This window comes from Podarcis bocagei (assembly GCF_964188305.1).
Source record: "Podarcis bocagei genome assembly, chromosome: 14".
NCBI lineage: Eukaryota > Metazoa > Chordata > Lepidosauria > Squamata > Lacertidae > Podarcis > Podarcis bocagei.
The window spans coordinates 49,152,315-49,179,182 of NC_138139.1; the positions used below are offsets into that span (position 1 = coordinate 49,152,315).

General features: G+C 48.0%; 1 protein-coding gene across 3 annotated transcripts in view; it reads left to right on the top strand.

The window, feature by feature from the left end:
* Nucleotides 1-25,294, top strand: part of GRAP (GRB2 related adaptor protein) — a 48,563-nt gene extending 23,269 nt beyond the window's left edge. For all 3 annotated transcript variants that reach the window (XM_081169742.1, XM_081169743.1, XM_081169744.1), the window contains 2 exons: nucleotides 21,801-21,969; nucleotides 22,696-25,294. In XM_081169742.1, the coding sequence (XP_081025868.1) occupies nucleotides 21,801-21,969; nucleotides 22,696-22,881 (355 nt within the window). In that variant the 3' untranslated portion in view covers nucleotides 22,882-25,294. The remainder of the gene's footprint in view (nucleotides 1-21,800; nucleotides 21,970-22,695) is intronic.
* Nucleotides 25,295-26,868: the final 1,574 nt, after the last annotated feature.

Sequence of the window (26,868 nt, forward strand, 5' to 3'; positions counted from 1 at the left end):
TGTTCCTCTTAAGGCAGGCATAGGCAAACTCGGCCCTCCAGATGTTTTGGGACTACAGCTCCCATGATCCCTAGCTAACAGGACCAGTGGTCAGGGATGATGGGACTTGTAGTCCCAAAACATCTGGAGGGCCGAGTTTGCCTATGCCTGCCTTAAGGCTTGGCTTCCAGACCCTTGTTGTGTAGACTGAGAGTTGTTCTTATCTGAGAGCACCAGAGGGCGCTCTCAATGCACCACAAATAATCCAAGCAGCTTTTTCAAATGATAAGCTGTATCTCTTGGCTGCCTTAAGGTTCATGCAAATCATCTGGACGGCCGAACTGTTCCCAAACACCTGCTGATCTTTTCTAGAGCTAAATTTAGTTGCCTCCTTTCTGCCATACTGGGTGGTCTTTTTTGGGAGGTGGAGGGCATTTCGCATAATGATGGACTATGCCCCTGCAGGGATGGAGGGACTGGAACACCAAGGGCTCAACCACGCTTAATTATTCTAGGCACAGGTCCACACTTTCCTGGTCCATGTCTGAGCGCTTTCATTTCCCTCCTGCTACTTTCCCCAGGAAAATCCACGCTTCAATGGCAGTTTGGGTTTTCTACAGAATTGTTTTCAGCAGTAGAGGGTGGGTTTTCATGGGGAAAGTGCGAGGGAGGGGCGCTTGGGCACAGACCTAGAAAACCAAGAGCAAAGGTAAGCGTGGACTCTTTTTGCAGTTCAGTAAGTTCAGTAAGGGACATGGGTGGCGCTGTGGGTTAAACCACAGAGCCTAGGACTTGCCGATCAGAAGGTCGGCAGTTCAAATCCCCACGATGGGGTGAGCTCCCGTTGCTCAGTCCCTGCTCCTGCCAACCTAGCAGTTTGAAAGCACGTCAAAGTGCAAGTAGATAAATAGGTACCACTCCGGTGGGAAGGTAAACAGTGTTTCCGTGCACTGCTCTGGTTTCGGTCACGGTGTTCCGTTGTGCCAGAAGCGGTTTAGTAATGCTGGCCACATGACCCGGAAAGATGTCTGCGGACAAACGCCGGCTCCCTTGGCCAGTAAAACGAGATGAGTGCCGCAACCCCAGAGTCATCCGCGACTGGACTTAATGGTCAGGGGTCTCTTTATCGCTTTACCTAAGATGGCGATGCACTATAAAGTGTGGGATAAACAATGAAGCAATGGGGAGACATATAACCTCTGTGCAAGCAAATCTGGATGGATGTTAAAAAAAATTGAAAAAAAATTGTTCAGTAGCACCTTAGAGACCAACTAAGTTTGTTCTGGGTATGAGCTTTCGTGTGCATGCACACTTCTTCAGATACACTGAAACAGAAGTTACCAGACCCTTATATATATTGGGAGGGTGGGGTGGGTGGGGTTTTTCTCAGGAGGGTAGTAGGAGATGGGTATGGTAAACCTGCTGACGACTGTTAATGACTGCAATTAGTCCTACAGGAAAAAGCAAGGGATAGTATGCAGATGACCAAAAACAGCTTTAGCATGTGTAATGAGACAAGAATCCAATATCTCTATTCAGACCAGGTCTCTGAATGGATAGATGTTGTTATTGTTTAATCTTCTCACAAACAAATTGGGGCGAATGCTCAATAAATAAGGGACAGAATTGATTGCAACCTCTCCGTAAGCTTTGTGCAACCGGTTCAGGATAAATGCTCAATAGGCGGAACATGTGGAGGAGCCCAAAGTCTCTTCCTCTCTTAGCCTTAGTCAGTGGCTTTCTCCTGGAGTCTTCTTCTTCTCCTTTGGCGATCACTCATAGCTGAGTAAGATTGTCTTCCATAAACACGGTTTTAACAATGAGTCCGTAGGTGTCTGTGGAGGCCAATTCGGGACCCACACGTCCTTCCACAGTGGGGACATTTGTTTCCGGGCGGGAGTTGATCATGGTGAGAGTTTGCCAAGCGTGCCTTCCTCTTAGCACGTTTCTCCTTTGCGTCCTGAATTCGAGTGTCTTCAAAGCCCATGACACCTTTGGTCAAGGCTGTTCTCCAACTGGAGCGCTCGCAGACCAGTGTTTCCCAGTTGTCAGTGTTTATTCTACATTTTTTAAGATTTGCCTTGAGACAGTCTTTAAACCTCTTTTGTTGACCACCAGCATTACGCTTTCCATTTTTAAGTTTGGAATAGAGCAGTTGCTTTGGAAGACGATAATCAGGCATCTGTAAAGTTTTGTCGTTTGGCATTGGCAACGAGGAACACAGGAAGAATACTTTAGATATACTGTATGCAGTGCTTTTTTTCCTGGGTGTACTCAAGGATACACAGAACCAGCGCCTTTTCTTTCCAAATGTTAAAAGTGTGGCACCTTTCTGTAACAACTTCAGGGGGAGCAACGGCAACATTTCCTTTTCCTTTTAAAAGCACTGGATATATGTATGGTGTTATGGATTTAAAGGGGGGAGGGAATCTCCCTGAGCCCTAGAAATTAACAAATGCAGGGTTTTGATCAATTGGGATATGGATTAAAGATCAGAACTGTGCCAAACAGGGAATTCCTGGGCTGGCTTATGCAAACCAGCCTGGCTGGCTGGCTGAAGAGCAAAGTTGTTAGAAAGACAAAAAGGTGGGAGTGTGATGTTCCCAGGCTGTATGTTTGAGGGGAGAGGGAAAGGGTTTCTGGGAAGAAGAAGCAGGAAGAAGGGGCAGAGATCCATCTTTGGAGGAGGCTGGCTGCAGGCTGCTCCCTCCATGCAGGTGTAAATAGGTGTCCTGCCAAATGCAAGGTGGTTCTTTTAAAATGAGATTCGGAAGTAATACAAAACACAAGTGAGCGAGAAGATTAAAGGTTTTATTCTAAACAGCAAGCAATAATAATAATAATAATAATAATAATAATAATAATAATAATAATAATAATAATAATAATTGTTATGTAGTGTATTTTCACCCTGGGCCAACAGGGGGATACTGTATATAGTTTTCACTCAGGTCTGTAGATAGTTTTCACTCAGGTCCGCGGCAGTTAGTTTAGGCGGGAACTCTGAGCTGTTGTGGTTACAATGTTGACAGCCGGCTGCCTATAAATACAGGCCGGCTGAGCTGTTCGCAGTCAGTTCTATTCCAGCTTATCTTAATAAAAGAGCTACTTGAAGAAATCGCTGTGCCGGCTGCTATGTCAACCCACTACTTAATAATAATAATTTATTATTTATACCCCGCCCATCTGGCTGGGTCTCCCCAGCCACTCTGGGCGGCTTCCAACAGAATATTAAAATACAATAACCTATTAAACATTAAAAGCTTCCCTAAAGAGGGCTGCCTTCAGATGTCTTCTAAAAGTCTGGTAGTTGTTTATTTCCTTGACAGCTGATGGGAGGGCGTTCCACAGGGTGGGTGCCACCACTGAGAAGGCCCTCTGCCTGGTTCCCTGTAACTTGGCTTCTCACAGCGAGGGAACTGCCAGAAGGCCCTCGGCGCTGGACCTCATACCAAGCAAGCACTTCAATCTGCCACTTGGAAGCCCTCAAGAAGTGGAGAAGTGATTCCCCCAGGTAGCCTCAGTTTGCACGGCCCTGCGGCCAATCAGTCCATGTCGGAGCTTCTCAGAAATTCTGCCCACAACCATCCGATTTATAGCTAGCTAGCCTGTGTGGCTTGCCCAACTGGCTATGTGCAGATTCATTGGCCACCCCCTCCCAATGCCTCACTTTCTCGAACATCAAAGAAAGTACTCAGAGAAGGTACGCATTACTATCACTTCATCCCAAATGACTAGTCCAGGCATCCCCAAACTCAGCCCGCCAGATGTTTTGGGACTACAACTCCCATCATCCCTAGCTGGCAGGACCAGTGGTCACGGGTGATGGGAACTGTAGTCCCAAAACATCTGGAGGGCTGAGTTTGGGGGTGCCTGGACTAGTTCATTAGAGACTGCTGTTCTCATGCCATCAAAGAACTGAAACAAGAGACAGGGAGAGGGAAGGAACAGAGGCAGGAAGGGTAACCATGTCAAATCACTAACTTTCCGATACATATTTGTCTTCCGGATGCGTTTTCCATACAATCGGTGAACAAACCATATTTCTTAAAGCCGCTGTTTCTTCCATCCTCCAAAGGGACACAGATCCTGTGTGTTTGCCTGGGACCCCGTGGGCTCTTGCCAGCGCTTGGTAGAGACAGGGGCAGGCACCAGGATTTTGTGACAATAGGGCATAGGGTGCTTAAAAAAACAAAAACCCAACACACATAGTGTTGTCTACATCAGCTGGCAGCGGCTCTCCAAAATTTCAGGCAGGGAATCTTCTCCATCCCTACCTGGCAATGCCACTGGGATTTGAACTTGGGACCTGCTTGCAAGGCAGATGTTCTACCACTGAGCCACAGCCCTTCGCAGGGTGATGATATCGTCATCCCTGCTGAGAGATAATAGGGGTTGTTGTTTTTAACCAACTGCATTTGAGAGGAAAAGGACGCGGGGGGCGCTGTGGGTTAAACCACAGAGCCTAGGGCTTGCCAATCAGAAGGTTGGCGGTTTGAATCCCTGCGACGGGGTGAGCTCCCGTTGCTCAGTCCCTGCTCCTGCCAACCTAGGAGTTCGAAAGCACATCAAAGTGCAAGTAGATAAATAGGTACCACTCCAGCGGGAAGATAAACGGCGTTTCCATGTGCTGCTCTGGTTCTCCAGAAGCGGCTTAGTCATGCTGACCACATAACCCGGAAGCTGTACGGCAGCTCCCTCGGCCAATAAAGCGAGATGAGCGCCACAATCCCAGAGTCGGCCACGATTGGACCTAATGGTCAGGGGTCCCTTTACCTTTACCTATTTGAGAGGAAAACCTCTCTCCCTCTGCTCTCTGCTGCTTTCCATCTCCTTTGCCCATTTCTCCGACTTACCAGCAACTTCACAACTTTCCCTCGCACATCCCAAGCAAGTGACTGACACGCCCAAGAAGCGTGTTCGGTAAAACCACTCCAGTCATTCCGAAAGGACGCAGAAACAACACCAGCCGCCACCCCCCACAAAAGGTTATAGTGCTTCTGGCATTCCTGCAAACGTGTTTGATGGAATTTAGCTTTCAGCCTTGGGGGCAGGTGGAATTCACGTTGAATGGATTCCTTGCACGGTCATAATGGAGAGATTTTGGAAGGACTGTTGTTATGAGTCTGTTGGCTTCTTGTTTGACCTAGGAAATACTTTCTGTTTTACAATTTAGAATATTAATTTAGACAACCTTAAAATACCAATGACTTCCCTTCTTCTCTTTCCATAGTTCATTTTACATACCATAAATCCCTGCATATTTTACATAAACTAAACCATTCAGTATTCCATTATCGCATCCATCAAAACTTATTTACACTGTTGAATTTATCTTAATGCTGCCAACGTTTTCAAGTGTACACAATTTCCCCCCATATTCAATAAAATTCAATAAACATTTTCCAGTCTTCTCTAAACGTATGTTCTTCCCATTCTCTTATTCTATATGTTAAGTCCGCAAGCTGTGCATATTCCATCAGCTTAAGTTGTCATTCTTCTTTAGTTGGGACCTCACTCGCTTTCCGTTTGGGGGCTAACAAAACATGGGCCGCAGTAGTGACATACATAAATAACCTTTCTTAAGAATTTCTTTAGCCACACACCCTTAGCCTTGCCCCTATAGCCACAACCTTTCTAAGACCATCCAACAAAACCAATTTTCCCCCAATGCATATGAAATATACTCAGAGTCGAGGCTGAATTTTATGCTCTTTATTCAGCTCGTAGTAGCAATGAATGAAACTTTCCCCAAAACGTCTAGCTATATATACATTTTTTACAAAATGGGCCCTGCATGATTGGCTAATTCCGGGCTGCTCCTGTAGGCCAATCAGGTTGCAGATTCACTTCCTCCAGAAGTCTGGTTGGCTGCTCCTGCAAGCCAGTCAGGTTGCTGATTCACTTCATCCAGGAGCCTGATTGGCTGCTCCTGCAGGCCAATCAGGTCACTGATTCACTTCCACCTGGAGCTGGATTGGGTGGCTCCTGCGGACCAATCAGACTGCTGCATTCTGGATCCTGCGGACCAATCAGACTGCTGCATTCTGGATCCTATTGTTCTAGGATTCAGCTCAGTACATAACAGCATATATTATGGCTTCAACACACAGACCTAGTGGTGGGAGGAAAAAATCCTTAAATAAGAGACACGGGGGAATGATTAATGGACTTCAATGTCTGTACACTAATGCGCAAAGCATGGGAAATAAACAAGATGAGCTTGAGCTCTTGGTACAGCAAACTAAATATGACATAATAGGCATCACTGAAACCTGGTGGGATAAGTCCCACGATTGGAATGTAATAATGGGGGGATACAATCTATTTCAGAGAAACAGACCAGACAAGAAAGGAGGAGGAGTGGCGTTATATGTCAGGGATGTGTATACCTGTGAAGAGATCCAAGATTTAGAACCTCAAAGCCAAAGTGAGAGCATTTGGGTCAAAATTAAGGGAGAGAAGAATAACAGAGACCTCATTGTGGGAGTTTATTATAGATCCCCAAGCCAAACGGAGGACATAGATGATGCCTTCCTGGAACAGATGGCCAAGCATGCAAAAGGAAGGGAGATAGTAGTAATGGGGGACTTCAATTACCCGGATATTTGTTGGATGTCACACTCAGCCAAGAGCATAAGGTCAAACAGATTCCTCACTGGCCTTGCAGACAACTTCATTGTCCAGAAAGTGGGAGAAGCAACAAGAGGAACATCCATTTTAGATCTGGTCCTAACCAATGTTGATGACCTGGTTAGTGGGGTAGAAGTGGAAGGATCATTAGGCGCGAGTGATCATGCTCTTCTGAAGTTTACTATACAGCGGAAAGGAGCAGCCAAGCATACTAGGACTCAATTTCTTGACTTTAAGAAAGCTGACTTCATAAAACTTAGGGAAGTGCTGGGTGAGATCCCATGGACAGTAATACTAAAAGGAAAGGGAGTTCATGATGGCTGGGAGTTTGTTAAGAGGGAGATAGTAAAAGCACAACGTCAGGCAATACCAATGAGACGGAAACATGGAAGGTGCTTAAAGAAGCCAGGGTGGCTATCTAAAGAACTTTTAACTGAGTTAAGATTAAAAAAGGATGTGTACAAAAAATGGAAAAGGGGGGAAACCACCAAAGAGGAATTCAAACAAATAGCCAGCACGTGTAGACACAAAGTCAGAAAAGCTAAAGCACAGAATGAACTCAGGCTGGCTAGAGAGGTTAAAAGCAACAAAAAAGGCTTTTATGGGTATGTTCGTAGCAAAAGGAAAAACAAAGAAACAGTGGGGTCACTCAGAGGAGAAGATGGTGAAATGCAAACAGGGGACACAGAAAGGGCTGAACTCCTCAATGCCTTCTTTGCCTCAGTCTTCTCCGAAAAAGAAAACAATGCCCGACCTGAAGAATTTGGAGCAAATGAGTCAGCAAAGGAAACACAGCCCAGAATAACTAAGGAGATAGTACAAGAATACTTGGCTAGTTTAGATGTATTCAAGTCTCCAGGGCCAGATGAACTGCATCCAAGAGTATTAAAAGAACTGGCAGATGTGATCTCAGAACCACTGGCAGTCATCTTTGAGAATTCCTGGAGAACAGGCGAAGTCCCGGCAGACTGGAGGAGGGCAAATGTTGTAACTATTTTCAAAAAGGGGGAAAGAGAGGACCCAAATAATTACCGCCCAGTCAGTCTGACATCAATACCAGGGAAGATTCTGGAGCAGATCATTAAGCAAACAGTCTGTGAGCACCTAGAAAGGAATGCTGTGATCACCAATAGTCAGCATGGATTTCTGAAAAATAAGTCATGTCAGACTAACCTGATCTCGTTTTTTGACAGAATTACAAGCCTGGTAGATGAAGGGAACACAGTGGATGTAGCCTACCTTGATTTCAGCAAGGCATTTGACAAGGTGCCCCATGATATTCTTGTAAAGAAGCTGGTAAAATGCGGTCTTGACTATGCTACCACTCAGTGGATTTGTAACTGGCTGACTGACCGAACCCAAAGGGTGCTCATCAATGGTTCCTCTTCATCCTGGAGAAGAGTGACTAGTGGGGTGCCACAGGGTTCTGTCTTGGGCCCAGTCTTATTCAACATCTTTATCAATGACTTGGATGATGGACTCAAGGGCATCCTGATCAAATTTGCAGATGACACCAAACTGGGAGGGGTGGCTAACACCCCAGAGGACAGGATCACACTTCAAAACGACCTTGACAGATTCGAGAACTGGGCAAAGACAAACAAGATGAATTTTAACAGGGAGAAATGTAAAGTATTGCACTTGGGCAAAAAAAATGAGAGGCACAAATACAAGATGGGTGACACCTGGCTTGAGAGCAGTACATGTGAAAAGGATCTAGGAGTCTTGGTTGACCACAAACTTGACATGAGCCAACAGTGTGACGCGGCAGCTAAAAAAGCCAATGCAATTCTGGGCTGCATCAATAGGAGTATAGAGCCAGTGTGGTGTAGTGGTTAAGAGCGGTAGTCACGTAATCTGGGAAACCGGGTTCGCGTCCCCGCTCCTCCACATGCAGCTGCTGGGTGACCTTGGGCCAGTCACACTTCTCTGAAGTCTCTCAGCCCCACTCACCTCACAGAGTGTTTGTTGTGGGGGAGGAAGGGAAAGGAGAATGTTAGCCGCTTTGAGACTCCTGAAGGGGAGTGAAAGGCGGGATATCAAATCCAAACTCTTCTTCTTCTAGATCAGTGTTTCCCAAACGTTTTTGGGCAACGGCACACCTGTTTACCGGAAAAAAATCTCGCGGCACACCACCATTAAAGCCCCGCCCCGTGACGTCAGCGCGCAGCGTCACGCCGGGAGGGACGCACAAAAGTGAAAGTTTTTTCCCTCCCCCTTGCCGGGGTGGGAGGAGGCAGCAGAGCGAGGGACTGAGGGACGGCGGCAGCTGAGGCGGCGGCGGCTGTTGTGGTGGTGGCGGCGATAGCGGGCGGAGGAGGGGGCGGCGGCGGGAGTTGCTGCTGCTGTTGTTGCTGCTGCTGCCCGGACATGCCGGCCTCCTCCTCCTCCGCTGTCTCGCGCTCCTCCCTTTTGCGCGCGCTGCCCCGCCGCTCGGCACCACCACCGCGGAGCCGCCCCCGGCTCGACGCGGATCCTCGCCGCCGCCGCCTCTCGCCGCCCGACTCGCCCGCCTCCCTCCCACGGCACACCAGCCGATGTCTCACGGCACAGTAGTGTGCCGCGGAACACCGGTTGGGAAACACTGATCTAGATCAAGGGAAGTAATAGTACCACTGTATTCTGCTCTGGTCAGACCTCACCTGGAGTACTGTGTCCAGTTCTGGGCACCACAATTCAAGAAGGACACTGACAAACTGGAACGTGTCCAGAGGAGGGCAACCAAAATGGTCAAAGGCCTGGAAACGATGACTTATGAGGAACGGCTAAGGGAGCTGGGCATGTTTAGCCTGGAGAAGAGGAGGTTAAGGGGTGATATGATAGCCATGTTCAAATATATAAAAGGATGTCACATAGAGGAGGGAGAAAGGTTGTTTTCTGCTGCTCCAGAGAAGCGGACACGGAGCAATGGATCCAAAGTACAAGAAAGAAGATTCCACCTAAACATTAGGAAGAACTTCCTGACAGTAAGAGCTGTTCGACAGTGGAATTTGCTGCCAAGGAGTGTGGTGGAGTCTCCTACTTTGGAGGTCTTTAAGCAGAGGCTTGACAACCATATGTCAGGAGTGCTCTGATGGTGTTTCCTGCTTGGCAGGGGGTTGGACTCGATGGCCCTTGTGGTCTCTTCCAACTCTATGATTCTATGATTCTAATACCAAGCCAGCTCCCCCTCTCCACTTTGCTTAGCACACAGCCTAATCAAAAGCTCTTCTGGACACAAAATTATAGTGGCGCTTGGCTCTTGTATTTACACATGTGAGGAGCCACCACTGAAAAGGCCCTTTGCAAGGGGGGAAAGCCCAGTCTGAAAATTTGCTGAGAATCTTAGAGTTGGAAGGGACCCCAACTCTTCATCATTCCATCTGTGGTGGGTGCTCGATTCCTGGCTGTCTCTGCTCCACCTCTGGTGAAAGGTCAGTTGGAGGGCAGGGCCTGTTACTTGACTTCCCAAGCCCATGCCCGGCTAATCTGGGGCTGCTCAGCGATCCTGCCCGGACAGCTTTGGCGCCACCACACGCAGCAGTTCAGCATTCCCAACATGATGTTCCTTTGCTGAAGAACATGCCCGGGAGGGAGGGCATGGCCGGGCAAAGACTAGTCCGCGTTCAAGTTCAAACTGATATTCCAGCAGGCACGGATGGCAAGAGGGAGGCAACAACCTGGGCATGCCAACCTCTCAGCCAGCTTTCCATGCCAAGGGCAACGCACAGTGCAGAGCGGGCCCAAGGAGCCAACAGCCAAGGGAGGCGGGGAGGGAATGAAGTCATCGTTCTCTCTGCCAATCCCTCCTCCTCCATCTCCTCTTCCTCCTCCTCCTCCTCTCCTCTCCTCCTGCTTTGAGGATGGGCCGTAGCTCAAGGGCATACCATCTGCTTGGCATGCCGTAGTTCTCAGATTCAATCTCCAGTGGTTTCTCCAAGTAGGACTGGGAGAGACTGGGAAGCCACTGCCAGTCAGTGTAGACCATACTGAGATACAGTGGTGCCTCGCAAGACGAAAAGAATCCGTTCTGTGATTCTCTTCGTCTAGCGGTTTTTTCGTCTTGCAAAGCAAGCACATTGATGGATTAGCGGATTAGCGCTATTAGCGCTATTAGCGGCTTTTAGCGGCTTTTAGCGGCTTTTAGTGGCTTATCTGCTGATCAGATCAGCTGATAAGCGGCTTAGCGGCTTAGAAAAAGGGGGGAGGGGAAAAAACAGCAGGAACTCGCAAGACATTGTCGTCTTGCGAAGCAAGCCCATAGGAAATTCGTTTTGTGAAGCACCTCCAAAACGGAAAACTCTTTCATCTAGCGAGTTTTCCGTCTTGCGAGGCATTCGTCTTGCAGGGCACCACTGTAGACCAATGGTCTGGCTTGAGATAAGGCAGGTTTCTGTGTTCCTGTGTCTTAAGGAACCATGGTAGAGTGTCTGCCTTGCCTGCAGAAGAGCCCAGGAGCATTCTCTAGCACCTCATAGAATCATAGCATTGTAGAGTTGGACGGGTCCATGGGGGTCATCTAGTCCAACCCCACTGCGACGCAGGAATCTCAGCTAAAGCATCCATGGCAGATGGCCATCCAACCTCTGCAAAAAAAACCTCCGAAGGAGACCGTTCACTGCCAAAGAGCTCCTCCTGTCAGAAAGTACTTCCTGAGGTTGAGTTAGAATCTCCTTTCTTGGAACTTGAAGCTATTGGTTCGAATCCTACCCTTCGGAGCAGGAGAAAACAAGCTTGTTCCATCTTGATGGAGATGTTGAGATATTGGACGTTTGATCCTCTGCCTCTGCCAGTCAGCGTAGACAATACTGAGCTAGATGGACCAGTCTGACACAGGCAGCTTCCTACGTCCCTATATTTTGCCACAGCGGCTGTAATATCTGCAAAATATTGGGAGAGCGGGGTATGCAAAGCCTCTGGCCTTGGGTTGCAGCAGTTCGATTCCTAGAGGGATCAAATTTCCAGCAAACAGCAAATGCAATCCAATAGAAGACAATCCTGACTTTGGCTGGCTCTACACTAGGGTTGCCTGAGGTCCCCGGTTCCCGGGGACAGTCCCCAGATTTGCATATATGTCCCCGGGAAACGTGGCAGCGGCAGCCTCAGCAGCCCGGAGCCAGTCTGGTAGCGCAGTTCACTCTGGCTGGCTTCAGGTGCTGCTCGCTGCCGTGGCGCCCGCCATTTTTCCTCGCTGGAAGTCCCCATATGATGTATCTTGTGCACAACATATCATATTGGGACTTCCGGCAAGGAAAAATGGCGGGCGCCACGGCAGCGAGCAGCTCTTGAAGCCAGCCAGAGCCAACTGCACTACCAGGCTGGCTCCAGGCTGCTGAATGCCGCTGCCGCCGCCACTGCCAAAGAGGAACCGGGGACGTCCGGCGGTACAGATCTCCTGCCCCCTTCCCCCTTTGTTCCCTCTGCGTTTTGACCGATCGGGGGAGGCTTGGGAGTTGCGGCCGGCCAGCCATTGCCCAGTTTTTTTAAAAAACTGCACATTTATGTTTCACAGGGTGCAAAAGAAGGGCTTTGCACCTTGCCTGGCAGAGAAACCGAGCGCCAAGTCACAAGCAGGCAGTGTGCTGTTGCTCAGTTTTTAAAAAACTGCGCATTTATGTTTCAGAGGGTGCAAAAAAGGGCTTTGCACCTTTAAACAATATGCATGTGTGCTTGGGCCCAGGGTCTTTTGCCTCACCATCCCCACTACTGACTCCCTGTTGCTTCTCAGCTTAAAAATAATAATAATAAAGTGTCCCTGGATTCATTGAAAAAAATCTGGTAACCATACCAGATGCAGCAGAATGAGGCAGAGAGATGGAATGGGCAAGACAGTTGCTGAATCATGTCTAATAATTCCTACAAGAAAAATGCTAGTACTTCAAGGAGGAAAGTTCTATCCACACCTCTCCCTATGGTGCTAGCTTTTCATGTACTAATCCCTGCAAGAAGAAAGATAGTACATCATGGAGGAACTAGTCACGCCTCTTCTTGCGGTGCTAGCTTTTTGCTTGCAAGGGAGAGGCGCTGTGGTTGATCACCCATCTGTGGACTGAAGGGACAGCCATTCATGCTGTGACCTTGGAACAAGGAAAGGCAACAACCACATTTTAAGCGATACGTCCCACTGACAACAAGAGGAGAGGGGGTGCAGAATCCACCTCACCGGCAAAATATTTAGCTGGTCGAGGCGTTCCAGAGGGAGGGGCCTCTGCTTGCCCTCTAGCTGTTCCCACACTAGATTCAGTTTGTCCGATGACACCCGTGTATTTACCTTGGCAGAAGCCGCAGGGCAACCCAAGTCGGTTCAGAAAGTAAAAGCTGCTTCTTAAAGACAAAGGGACCCAAAAACGCACAGCAGAAAAAACGAAGCAATCTCCAGCTTCTGTTTCAGATTACCGTAGGTCTAGTTTGGTGAGGCAACAGGAGAAAGGGGCCTCAGGTTTTAGGAGGTCTTGAACGGGTGGGAAGACGAGTTTAGGGTTTCGCTAGGGTCTTGAAAATAACTCAAGGGGCACAACACAACTTAGGGATGGGCAAATTTGTCCAATTCCATTTCTCTCTGTTTCTCATACTTGCTATCATAAATTCTCTTCTCCACATTTCCACAATGGTTTGTGGTTTTCTTCCATTTATTTTTAAAAAGTGCTCGTGGAACTCGGTCAGCGTTTAGTGTGAATTTAGAGTTTTGCTTAATATGAACATTTTTGCAGAGCAATTTTCCTCTAATTTAACACATATTTGTATGCTAATTTCATGAAAACATGCCTTTTGCACTCACACTTTACTCGAGTACATGCATTTTTGTGCGCTACATTGCAGAATCAGAGAAGGACAAATTTTGTAGAGTGGATGTGCTTGCATCCAAACGTCGTTTTGCAAAGGGCTAAATAATCCAGTTCACCTTCAAATGCAAACTGAATCTGATCTCTCCCTCGCCCTGAAAACTGCCGGGTGTTCCAAGGCCGGTCCTACCATTAGGCGGATTATAGCATATTTGGTCGTATCATCCGAGGGTGGCACACTGAAAATCAGCTCGTTCATTTTCTGCTTCAGGTACCAAAATGTCCTGCACTATGTCTGTGAGCTCTGATTATTTTTAGATGGTTATCATTACAGAAGATGCCGAAAATATGCAGGCAGGTTAGTGAGCGCCAGTTTAATCTTTCTTCAGCTTACATATCCTGCTGGCTGCAGGGATAACCAGAAGTTGTCAGACTCCAACTTCTGTCAGGTGTAGCCAGCAAGGCCAGAGATTATTGGGAGCTGGAATCCAACAACATATTGAGGGCGCCCCCTTTCTTGCCAAGCGGAAAGGGCACCCATTAAGCACTGGCCTGGCTACAGGATGGAGGTGTGAGGGCCCTGACAGGATCCTAGGACTCGGCTCTAGAGTTGCAAATAAAACGTTTTAAGTGTGTTGCAAAGTACATTATACAAATGTGACACTAGAGGGCGACAGTGAGCTATGGCGAATTCCATGTATTTTTCAAAACTTTTTTTTTAAAAAAACATTTTCACAGCATTTTTTCTATGCGTGTAGATTCCACTCTAGAGCCCTCCTCCCTCTTCCCCAGAGCCCAGTTATTGATTGCTCTAGGATCCTGCTGCAGTCCTCATGCCGCCTTTCCAAAGCCTAGCACGGCGGAGGGGCAAAACTGTGGCTTAGCTCAGGGTACCAACGTCCACCCCTACATCGCTGCCTCCAATTGCGGAGGCAGAGCATGACCATCATGGCTGTTAGCCATCAATGGCCCTCTTGGAATCCATGGCCGACCTAGGCCCATTAATTTAAATGGGTCTACTCTGAGTAATAATAATAATAAATAATATTTATTTATTTATACCCCGCCCTTCCCGGTTCAGAAAACCGGGCTCAGGGTGGCTAACAACAAATTTAAAACACTTAATTGATGCAACAAAAAACAGCATAAAATACTGTATAAAATGTGGATAACAATAAATTCAGAATTCAAAAATCAATTTAGGGGGGAAATCCATCCAATAAACATTAGATGATCACCAGGGCTAGCTGGCTAAGTTAGTCCTATTTGGGCCAGCAAGGAGACCAGGGGAGCATTAGCTGTGGGATTTCAGAGTGAGTAATCTTCTTAAAAAGGGGAGGGGGAGAGAAGGAAGGGGAATAAAAGATCAGGCTAAGCTCAAATTGAAAGCCAGGCAGAATAGCTCTGTCTTACAGGTCCTGCGGAAGGAAGTTAAATCCTGCAGGGCCCTGGTCTCATGGGACAGAACATTCCACCAGGTTGGAGCCATCACTGAGAAGGCCCTGGCCCTGGTGGAGGATAGTATGACTTCCTTAGGGCCCGGGACCTCTAAACTATGATTATTCATGGACCTTAAGGTCCTCTGCAGGGCGTACCAGCAGAGGCAGTTCCGTAAATACAAGGGCCCTAAGCCACAAGAGTAAAGATTCATCAAAGGCAACCCATGGCCTTTTTGTGTCCCCATTTCCAAAAGAGCAACATTTCCCAAACCTGAGCCGAGAGGACCATCCCAGGCCTGTTTGGAGCCAGCTGGTGATGTGAAGTTAGCCCTTGTCCCAACACAACGCACTCATGACATCAGCCGAGCTCCCCACCCAGCTGCCTCCACTTAAACGGGACTATTAAAAGCTTGATGTCATTCTAAGGAAGAGTAGCCAACAACATAAATCTGCAGCAGCAGCAGCCAGGTGCATTTCTGCTTTGCTTCGTTTTACAAGCTTCATTATATTAGGGTGTAGTTCTGGTTCGCAGGGTATCTGCCACAAAGGTAATGTGGAGCGGCATCTCTTTGGGCTATTGGCGTAGATCAGCAGTCCCACACACTTTTGTTCTCTTTGAGTGCCCGGGTGATGTCTAAAAACCTATGAAACACTGATTATTCTGGCCAGGGGCATAGCTAGCTGCTTCAGCTCCCGGACCAGCAGGGGCAGGGCGAGCTGCCACCCGGGGGTGCTGTGGCGATCTGCTCACAGGGGTGCCGCACTGGGGCGGTGCAGTGATACGCCTAGGGGGGCGGCGCAGCGAGCTGCCCGCGGAGTCTGCCTGGCAGACACAAGCCCCACACTGCCATTTCGGGCAGCACAGAGCCCTGAGCATAGCTGTCAACTTTCAGATTTGAAAATAAGGGATCAGCAGCCTCGAAAATAAGAGACCAGCAGCCTCACCTGTCCTGTGGACAGTCTACGGGATATCTAACAATCCAGGATAGCAGCAGGAAATGGCACTGGAATAAGGGAATTTCCGGCAAAAAAAGGGAAGGTTGAAAGCTATGAACCCGAGCCACTGTGTCACTCCCAGGAGAGACGTCTGGCTCGGACGCGTTGCAGGCCAGGCCTTATGGTAAGTGCCAACCCCCACAGTGCGCCATTTTGTCACCCCCCTCAAGGATGACACCTGGGGCAGACCACACACCCCTGATTCTGGGGCCTTTTCCATGGCAATCTGTGTGTGCGGCACTATTTCTAAATTGCTTTACGTCCAAGAAAGGGCTTCTTCTTCATGAAATCTCTTGGGTTCAGCCAAAAGCTGTCTATCAGGTATGGAGAACTTGTAGGTCTCCCCAGTGTCCAATTGTGAGTCCATTTTGGAAGCATTAGTACAGGGCCAAGTCAAGTACAGTGGTGCCCCGCAAGACGAACGCCTCGCAAGACGGAAAACCCGCTTGACGAAAGGGTTTTCCGTTTTGGAGGCACTTCGCAAAACGAATTTCCCTATGGGCTTCCTTCGCAAGACGAAAGCCCATAGGGAAATCTCCGGGACAGCGGGGAAGCGCAGCGCGTCTTCCCCACTGTCCTCGGACCTCCTCCGAAGGCTGGTGGTGGGGCGGAGAGACCTCCTCCCGCCGCCAGCCTTCGGAAGGCTGCTCCAAAGCCTGGCGGTGGGGCGGAGAGACCTCCTCCCGCCGCCAGGCTTCGGAAGGATGCTCCGAAGGCTGGCGGCAGGAGGAGGTCTCTCCGCCCCACCGCCAGGCTTCGGAAGGCTGCTCCGAAGGCTGGCGGCGGGAGGAGGGTTTTCCTTCCCACCGCCAACATTCAGAATGCTGTTCTGAATGTTGGCGGTGGGGAGGAAAAACCCTCCTCCCACCGCAAGCCCCGGGAACAGAGGAGAAGCGCTGCGCCCCTTCCTCTCTGTTCCCATACCTGTCCTGAAGGCTTGCGGTGGGGAGAAAAGCCCTTCTCCGCACCGCCAGCCTGGCAAGCGGTTTCCATAGGAACGCATTAATTGATTTTCAATGCATTCCTATGGGAAACGGTGCTTCGCAAGACGAAAAACTCGCAAGAAGAAAAAACTTGCGGAACGAATTAATTTCGTCTTGCGAGGCACCACTGTATCGTATTTGAGCAGATGGAGGCACCTTGTATTTAAGTCGTTTCCAGCCAGAGCTGTTTGTAGCATGTTCATCCTCCTTTGTTTGCACAAAGCTTGTGGGGAGGTGAGACAATGTCCACTACTCATTGGTGGGACTGTGGGGAATGGGCGGGTTTGATGAAGGGAGATGGAGACAATTTTGGTTTGGAATCCCCCAGAGGCCTACCCCTCAATGAGAAAGGAAAAAATCTAAGAAAGAGACCAACAAAAGACAAGGAAAAGGGCAAGTATAAACAAGAAGAAGAGGAATTGCAGAAGGGACATGGGAGAGACTTAAGGGCCTCGGACATAAGGCTTCCAGGTTGATGGACTAGATGGAATGGACAGTAAGGACTGACACGACCCGAGACCAGGATGAAGGGACGCTGGATGAAGATTGGAAGAGAACTTAGAAAAAAAAATTCTTTTTAGGGAATTGGTTAAAAATTAATGAATATTAGGGAAAATGTTGGAATGAAACTATATGACTTTAGCAGAAATGATATCAGGAGTAATGTATATTTGATAACACTTTAAGGTATTTTAGGGCAAGATAAGGTTAAATAAATTAAGGTAATGTGATTAATAGAATATGGGGAAAGATGGAAAGGATTTGTTGAGCTAATTATTAGGTTAAATTAGGTTAGGATAATTTTTTTAACAAAAATTGAGAAAGATGGAAAGAATTTGCTGAAATAACTAATTAAACTAGAATACAAAAAGGGAGGTGTGAGGAAGTCAATGAAACAAGCAAATGGAAGTTTTAGATATGTAATTTGGGATTCGTGTTGTGTTTCTTATTTCTTTTTATCTTTTTGTTGTATTGTTGTATTGGTTTTTGTCTTTTTTCTTTTTTTATGTATTATAGTGCTGTTTTTAATGTTTTTTTCTCTCTTCTTATAATTCTGAAACTACTAATAAATATGTGTTTTTTTTAAAAAAAAAAAAAGACAATGTCCACTACTCATTGAGCATTCTTTCTGATTTGTTTGCAGGGAGGTAATAATAATAACAACAAAATTATTACTTGTGCCCTGCCCATCATACTTTGTTGCTCCAGCCACTCTGGGCAGCTTCCAACAAAATATAACAGAACACAACAAAATATCGGACATTGAAAACTTCCTGATACAGAGCTGCCTTCAGATGTCTGCGGAAAGTCATATCTGATGTTCCACAGAGTGGGTGCCACTACCAAGAAGGCCCTCTTCCTGGTTCCCTGTAATTTCACTTCTCGCAAGAAGGCCCTCAGAACTGGACCTCAGCGTCTGGGCTGAATGATGTTGCCTCAGACATTGCCTTTTACTCTTCAAAGAGCAGGTGGAGAGCACTGAGTTCAGGACATAAACCGCTATATCTGCTCTTTTGAGATCCGGAAGAGCACTTCCGCAGGGTAACAGCACAAGTGTGGGCCTTTTTGGTGGTGGCTCCCTGCTTGTGGAATGCTCTCCCCAGGGAGGCCCACCTGGTACCATCATTATATATCTTTAGGCGCCAGGCAAAAGCTCTCCTCCATAACCAGCCTTTAATTATCTGTGGTCTTTCAGAAGTGGATGAGAATGTTTTTAATGAATGTGAGTGGCAAGGTTGCTTTGGGGCGGTTTCTTGGTTGGTTGTTAGTTTTTGGCAAGATAAAGCGAGCAACAAATTTACTAACAAATAATAAGTAATAACTCCACGGGCCCCACAGTCCACCAAATTAAGGCCTACAAAATGGCACTGGCATTCGACAGAGAGGCTCAAATAGCTAAATTATGCGTGTTCTCCTTTCCGTTTCTTTCCCCGTGTGCCCTGAAACTAAAGTCCTCGCAAAAACAACAGCCACCCAAAGCCCCAACAATTATTTCTGCTTTTTTTCCATTTCCGGAATGGGCAGCCTGAGTTTCTTGTCCCTGCACATGGCAACATGAGACGATGGTTGGCACTCTGAGGTACGCCCATGGGCAGGACATTTTTAATCCCCTTTGATGGATTGGGCCGCAGGAGGTGAGCCTTTGCTGTCAAGAAGCAGTCACTCCCAGAACCTGTATGTGGCAGGCCATTAGTCTGCCTGAATTAAAACTTTAGCAACGACGACCAGCTAGCTGTCAGAGATAGCAATCGCAATGCTGGTGCTTCTTAGCACTGGGGTTGTCAGAACCTCCAGGTCTGACCTGGTGTCTCCATGTTTGTCTGTTCCTCTCCAGTTAGTCTGGGAGGGCCTGAATTTCCAGGGGGTGAGCGTATATATATAATAATATATATATTTATTAAGAAGACTATGTGTGCAGCTTGCAAGCTTCAACTTAGCAGAAACTGGCTGCCAATTATTGTCCAGACTCTGGGTGGATCTGCACCCCCATTAACCTCCATCTCCAGGTCTCAGTGCTGTGAGGGAGCACAGAGGAGGAATCCAAATGACTACCCTATGTCATCACCAGGGCCTGTTCCCCAGGACATCATCAGGACCCGCCCCCAGGTTTCACATTTGTACCCTGAAATCTCAAGGTCTGGGATGCTCCTTGTTAAGTTGTGGGTGAACATATCAGACGACACAGCGATTCTTCAAACAGCTCTTGTATATTCACAGGCCCAGAACAGAACTGAACTGAAGGGTTCAGCTAGCCTGCTTATATAGAGCTTCACTACAACGCAACAGTGACAACTTTCTGTAACTATCCAATCACTGAACGTCACTTTCAATTCCTTCTTTGCATATGTGGACCTGAGTGAAAACTATCTACAGTATCCCCCTGCTGGCCCAGGGTGAGAACTTCAGTACAAAACACTCCTGGTCTGGCAACCCCATTTAGCATAAGGTTACCAGATTTTTTCGAATGAATCCGGGGGCACTTTTCAACTTCAATGGATTTTGTATGGGGACTGATTTGCAAATCCGGGGACTCTCCCTGAGAAAAGGGGACGTCTAGTAACTTTAATTTAACACCCTTTGCAAGCATCGCTGGTGCCATTTTGATTTCTCCTGCTCTGGTGTCCTGGGGCACAGTTTGTGCTAACGGAAGAGGGGCAGGGCCATAGCTAGGGGGTGGCAAGGTGTGCCCCTTGCCAGGGTGTGGGGTGTGTGTGTGCAAAATCAGCAAAAAAAATATGTCCATAAATATATCAATAAATCAAAATATTGATTATGGCTGAGAACCATCCAATGGGGCAGGGGCGATCCTGCTCTGCGTGCATAGAGAGGCCTTGCTCCCAGCCCACAACATCATCTCCCCGGGATCGGGAAATGGCTTTATTTAAATATTTGTCTTCATTGGCATTGCAAGGAGTTTGAGCAGGGGTCAGCAAACTTACTGCACCTTGGGCCAGTGTCTCCAGCGCCGATCGCGTGGCGAGGCGGAGGGCGGGGGAGCGTGTGCCCATACACATGCGCACATGCTATTTCTGGCGCACTTCCGGGTCGGCGGAGCACCGGAAATAGCTTGTGCGCATGTGCACGGGCCTCCTCCAACCCAGATGTGCACGGGAAATAACGCTTGCACATGCGCACAAGCTATTTCCAGTGCTCCTCTGACCCAGAAGTGGGCAGCACAACGCCAGTAAGAGTGGGCGGTGGCAGTGAGCGGCGGGGGTCACCACTGGCTGGATAAATGAGTCCCTCGGGCCTTATTTGGCCCGCGGGCCTTAGTTTGGGGACCCCTGAGTTTGAGGGTCCAGAGCTTGGTTGCAGTAAGGCTTGTTTGTATGTGTGCCACCAACAGCAAAGCTCATCATCTACACCGTGGACCGAAAGTAGTTCTGGACTCAAATGCTGTGGAGTAAACAGGAAGTAGGACTGGCTGACAGCTCCTGTTCCTCTGTCACACTGTGTAGTTAGACAAGTGTTTTTTTCATTTTCCCTGCCAAGGAGAGCAAACATTCAGCTTCCTGGGCATATTATACAAATAGACCTTCTTTTCATTGTTGATGTTGAACTTGTGACTCCCAGGAGGGACAAAGAAGAACATTAAAGGACCACCCGATATTTGAGCAAGAATCTTATTCAACTCCCCTCTCTGGCACCAGCAGTTTTTGAAGTCTCTCTTGAGGGTTAGAAACTTGAGGTGCTTCCAGACCGTCACTGCTTTGCGGGAGGGATTCAAGTGCATACTGGAAGTTTAGGTTTGTGCCTGTTAAGTTGTGGGTGAACATCTCAGACGACACAGCGATTCTTCAAACACCTCTTGTTCATTCACAGGCCAGAACTGAAGGGTTCAGCCAGCCAGCTTATATAGAGCTCCACTAGAACGCAACAGTAACCATTTTCTGTAACTATCCAATCACTGAACGTCACTTTCAATCCCTTATTTGCATATGGTGGACCTGAACTATCTACAGTATCCCCCTGCTGGCCCAGGGTGAGAACTTCAGTACATAACACCGCCATTAAAGTGAATTAAAGCATTCTGTTGCCCTGACACAATAAATCCACTGTAAAAAACCAGACTTTTTTTTTGGGGGGGGGGAATGATGAGGAAATGCACTGAAAAGTGTGTAGGGGGTGGGATCATTAATGGAAGGTATATAACTGCCACATATGCAAGGTATGAATTGTTATGTACTGAAGTTCTCACCCTGGGCCAGCAGGGGGATACTGTAGATAGTTTTCACTCAGGTCCACATATGCAAAGAAGGAATTGAAAGTGAAGTTCAGTGATTGGATAGTTACATAAAGTTGTTACTGTTGCGTTGTAGTGGAGCTCTATATAAGCAGGTTGAACCCTTCAGTTCAGTTCTGTTCTGGCCTGTGAATATACAAGAGCTGTTTGAAGAATCGCTGTGTCGTCTGATATGTTCACCCACAACTTAGCACGAATGAACTGTCCTCCACTGCCGTTGCCTGCTCACCTTTTGCTAACTTTGTTTTCTGCATCCTGGGCACAGCTATGGAGATCACGTGCTGCACTTCAAGGTACTGAGAGAAAAGAAGGGGAAGTACCATCTCTGGGACGAGAAGTTCGACTCCATCAACGAACTGGTGGATTTCTACAGAACTACCACCATCGCCAGGAAAGCGCAGATCTTCCTCAGGGATCATGCGGAAATGCAGGAGGTATGGGGCAGCGGAAACTCTCCAAATTGGGGGAGCGGGCATAAAAATGGCAAGGGCATTTCAATGGAAGCGAGCATAAAATAATGCACTTTGGAGCAAAACCTCCCTATCTTCACATATACATGAGCATGGTCTGAACTGGTGGTGGCTCTCCAGGAAAGAGATATTGACCTGGTGAGCATGTCAACTCGTAGAAAGGCAAGTAACACAATAGGGGTCATTAGAAAAGGGATTGATAATGAAACTGCCAATATCGTAATGCCGTTGTGCAAATTTATGGCATAACCACACTTGGAATATGGTGTACTGTTCATTGAGTCGTAGAGTTGGAAAGGAACCAAGGGTCATCTAGTCCATGCAGGAATCTTTGTAAAGACTGTGGAGAGAATAATTGGGTGCACTCTTCCCACCTTGGATCAAATCTATGCTTCCAGGTGCCATAAGAAAGCTGCAGAGATAGTGCAGGATAGTGCACACCCCGGAAATGATCTCTTTCAGCTTCTGCCTCCTGGAAGAAGGTACAGGGTTATAAAGACTAGGACTAGCCGCCTGAGAAACAGTTTTTATCCAAATGCGATTTTGATTTTAAACGCAGAGAGAAAAATCTTCTCCATCTCACCACATCATGTAAACAACACACCTGGCTTGACAGGTGGGCAAGACTAGCTCGTTTGTGTCAGCCAGGCATTTCTTCTCAGCTGTCCTCTCCTTTTCTTTTTCACGCAGCCGAAAAAGCCAAAATTCGTCCAGGCTCAGTTCAACTTCACGGCCAAAAGCCCATCCCAGCTGAGCTTCTGTCGAGGGGACGTCCTTGAGATCCTGGACTGCTCTGATCCCAACTGGTGGAAAGGGAGGATTGGCGTGAAGACGGGCCTATTCCCCAGGAACTATGTCTTCCCACTGCGTATGTGACCCACTTCGCCTGCGTTCTCATTGGAGGCTTCTTCTGAAGCAGCCAATCAAAATCTCCCTGAACAGAAGTCCTGTGGAACATCTATGGAATGACCGCCCCACTTGGAACCTTTTTCAGAAGTGGACCAAAAAGTGGACCTCTCATGTGACAAGTGGTGGTGTAAGGGAGTGGCCTTCAACATTTCCTCGCCCACAACCAGGGATGTGGGAGAAACTTGATTTTGTTTGTATTTGAATGGGAAACCACCTGATTTGTGCTTCTCGAACCAATCTGCAAACCGAAACACAGCCACCCTTGGAAATTCATGTTTCTTCCCATTTTGTGACTCAGTTGTTCAACCAGCATATATAAAAGTGGAAAATGTGCTCTTCATTGGTTTTTCTAAGATAAAGAGACAGAAGAACCACAGGGAAAATGCAGAATGACAATGACTGGATGACAGTGCCATGTGGATGCCCCGTAATAAGTGAGTGAATGAAGAGTGGCAATCCCACACTAAACACTGACAGATAAAGCACTCCTCCATTGGTTTGGTGCCAGTTGAATCATCACAATATCCCCTGAAGAATCCTGGGAATTGTAGTTTTACTGACATCTGCTCTGTAGCCTCGCCCTTAAACAGAACTAGAGTTCCCAGCATTCCCTGGGAATGAACGAATGACTGTGAAACCAATATCAAGTTCCATTATTGTATGGGCGCATCCATGGCAATTCCCTCTCATTTCTTTTGCATTATATTTCCTCTTCGTCTGTCCCAGGTTGCTGGATGATTCAAACAAGTTGGGTTTGTGTCAGCAAAACCACCAGTGGACATTGGTAGGCTGGGAGTAATGAACCCCTGAATCTAATCCAATGGATTGACCAAGAATTTGGGGACACTGTTTCCATCGGAGGATGGGGTTCCCTTGTGTGAGATCTTCTAGGGACCACACTTCAGTCCTGGGGGGGGGGGGGTTCAGAAGCAAAAATTGAGGAATCAATGGATGCAAAATTTACCTTTGTACAGTCGGGTTCATTCCAGCCATGCAAAACCCAGAGGTTTTCCACGCTCTCCTCTCCATCCTGGGTAGCAAAAGGCATTATCACAGTTCAAGAACACATGCAAACCAGTCAAAAATCACTCAAGGACATGCCCTGGGAGGGGGCACAGGTTAGGGAGGGTCTCAAAAGGCAGGCAGAGTGGCCAGAGGGTCACATTTACCACCTCCAAGCCTGAGCTTCCTCACCTCTGGCTTAGCCAGTCAAAGAGTTGACTCATGACACATGGGCGGTTTCCAATGTGGGAACAGACGACTGGGTGGGGAATCCCCCTGAGCAAATCTCAGTTCCCTCTTTCATTTGTTTGAAAACACCTCCCCCCCCCCGCCAGCTTGTTTCATAAGCATCTTGTGACTAGGCATGCCTTATCTCAGATTGGTGTTTCCCCCCCCCCCCACCCTGCTCTCTTGGGTCACCAACAGCCAAGGGCAACAGGAAGGAGGAATCTGATACACTTTGCAGCCAGGCAAACATTCTCCCACCTGCCTCCTTGACCCTTCCTCTATTTATAGGCTCTTCACAAAGCCGGGTGTTTCCAAAGAACTCACCGAGCTTTCTGCAAGGCACTACCTCTCTGTTTCTAGGGAGCATACGAGATAGAGTGCATAGGTATAGTCCACTCTGGCAGAAACCTCGCAGGGAAGGAATTCAGCCTGAGGGCCACATTCCCTTATGGACAACCTTCCAGGGGCCACATGTGAATGGGGCCAGAGGCAAAAGTGGGTGGAGCAAGGCATGCACACCTTCCAAATTTTTCCAGTGCAAAACCAGGATGTCTTCCAGGGTGCACCTCTCAGGTGATGTGACCTGTGCCTTGCTCTCACCCCCCCCCAAAAAAAGCAATTTTGGGTGGGAGGGGGCAGAGCACAGTGCACGAGTGGGATCATGGTATCCAAAATGGCCACTGGTATCTTGCAAGAAAAAAATGGGATGTCCTGTTTTATCCAGGACACTTGGAAGGAGGTGTAGCTGAGGCAGGGAATATTACCTACAGTGGCCTGGGGTACTATATTCGGACCCAGGTTCTGCTTAGGTTTGGGTAATTGCATTGGCAGAGACTGCCTAGTCAAATCAGGACAGCTAGAGGAAAAGCTGAGACCAGCTCCATTTGTGGTGATTGGCATGTGCCCGCATTGTATACATCAGAAGGGGAACACTAGGTGAGAGGACCACCAGCGACTCAAGAGTGTGATGTGGAGAGATTTATTGAACCGACGGCTACCCACAACCTCAATATACAAATTGGTTTTCGCTAGGCAATGATTTTGTGTGTGTGAGTGTACAACCTCAAGTTGGGTTTCACATGTTAGCTACAGTTATGCTAATCATTTTGTATTCCTTTATGTGGTTTAATAAAGTAATTCAGGGAGTCAAGCAGGTTCGAATCCCCGCGGCGGGGTGAGCTCCCGTCTTTCGGTCCCAGTTCCTGCCCACCTAGCAGTTCGAAAGCACCCCTAAGTGCAAGTAGATAAATAGGTACCGCTTTATAGCGGGAAGGTAAACGGCATTTCCGTGTGCTGCACTGGTGCTGGCTCGCCAGAGCAGCTTCGTCACGCTGGCCACGTGACCCGGAAGTGTCTGCAGACAGCGCTGGCCCCCGGCCTCTTAAGTGAGATGGGCGCACAACCCTAGAGTCGGACACGACTGGCCCGTACGGGCAGGGGTACCTAGGAATAACGGACACCAGAAGGTTGGATGCAGGTGAGCTGTGCAGAAGCACACTGGCAAGCATGCTCCAAGCAAGCTGCCGGCTAGCACTGCCAAGGCTCCTTTTATTAGCAGATGTCAACAATTGGAAACAGTAGGAAACCACCCTGAACTTAGCGTATTTCCATCTAAGCACATTTCCAGTGTTAGCAAATACACGTGTCAGCAGGTGTTTCCCTCAGATGTTCCCCCAATACTTGATTACGTCTGCTGTCCCCCGCCATGCTCCAGCCAAGCGTTATGTCTAACAAACAAATTGTGAGAGGGCAAAAGGTCAGGGGGAAAACCCTGTTTTGTAGCCAGGAAGGCAAAAGGTCAGGGAAAGCAGGCTCAACACTCCTTGACATACTGTTGCATGTCTGGTGCGAGCGTTACCTCTATAAAACTCCAAGGAAGGGACGGATCCATGTTCTGCCCCATCCTGCATGGGTTTTCAGACTCCGAGGTCCCCCCCCCCAGAGCCCCAAGGAGACAACTCTGCCACCAGACTCTGGTGGCTGGTCCACAAACGCTTGCAGGATCGAGAAAGCCCTGAGAGATCCCTATGGCTGAAAACCCCAGTACAGTGGTACCTCAGGTTACATACGCTTCAGGTTACACACTCCACTAACCCAGAAATAGTGCTTCAGCTTAAGAACTTTGCTTCAGGATAAGAACAGAAATCGGGCTCCGGCGGCGTGGCAGCAGCAGGAGGCCCCATTAGCTACAGTTATGCTAATCATTTTGTATTCCTTTATGTGGTTTAATAAAGTAATTCAGGGAGTCAAGCAGGTTCGAATCCCCGCGGCGGGGTGAGCTCCCGTCTTTCGGTCCCAGTTCCTGCCCACCTAGCAGTTCGAAAGCACCCCTAAGTGCAAGTAGATAAATAAGTGGTGCTTCAGGTTAAGAATAGTTTCAGGTTAAGAACGGACCTCTGAAACAAATTAAATACTTAACCTGAGGTACCACTGTACCTCCAAAAAAGGCAATGGTTGCAGAATAAAACGCTGGTTCTTTAACCGTCTGTGTGGCAGCACTGAGGAGATGGGCCCTCGAGTCAGTGACTACCTAGCTGTGCTTTAAAACTCTGCCAATAGTTCCAGGACCTTGCTGAGACAACTTAGATGTTTGACCATCGCAATGATCTCTCTCCAAGGTGCTGACCCTTGACTTGTCTTTACTTGGGCCAGCACCCTTCCTTAGTGATGCTGCAGCAGAAACCACACGATGCAAGGAGCCAATAGGATGTTTTCTGCGCTAGA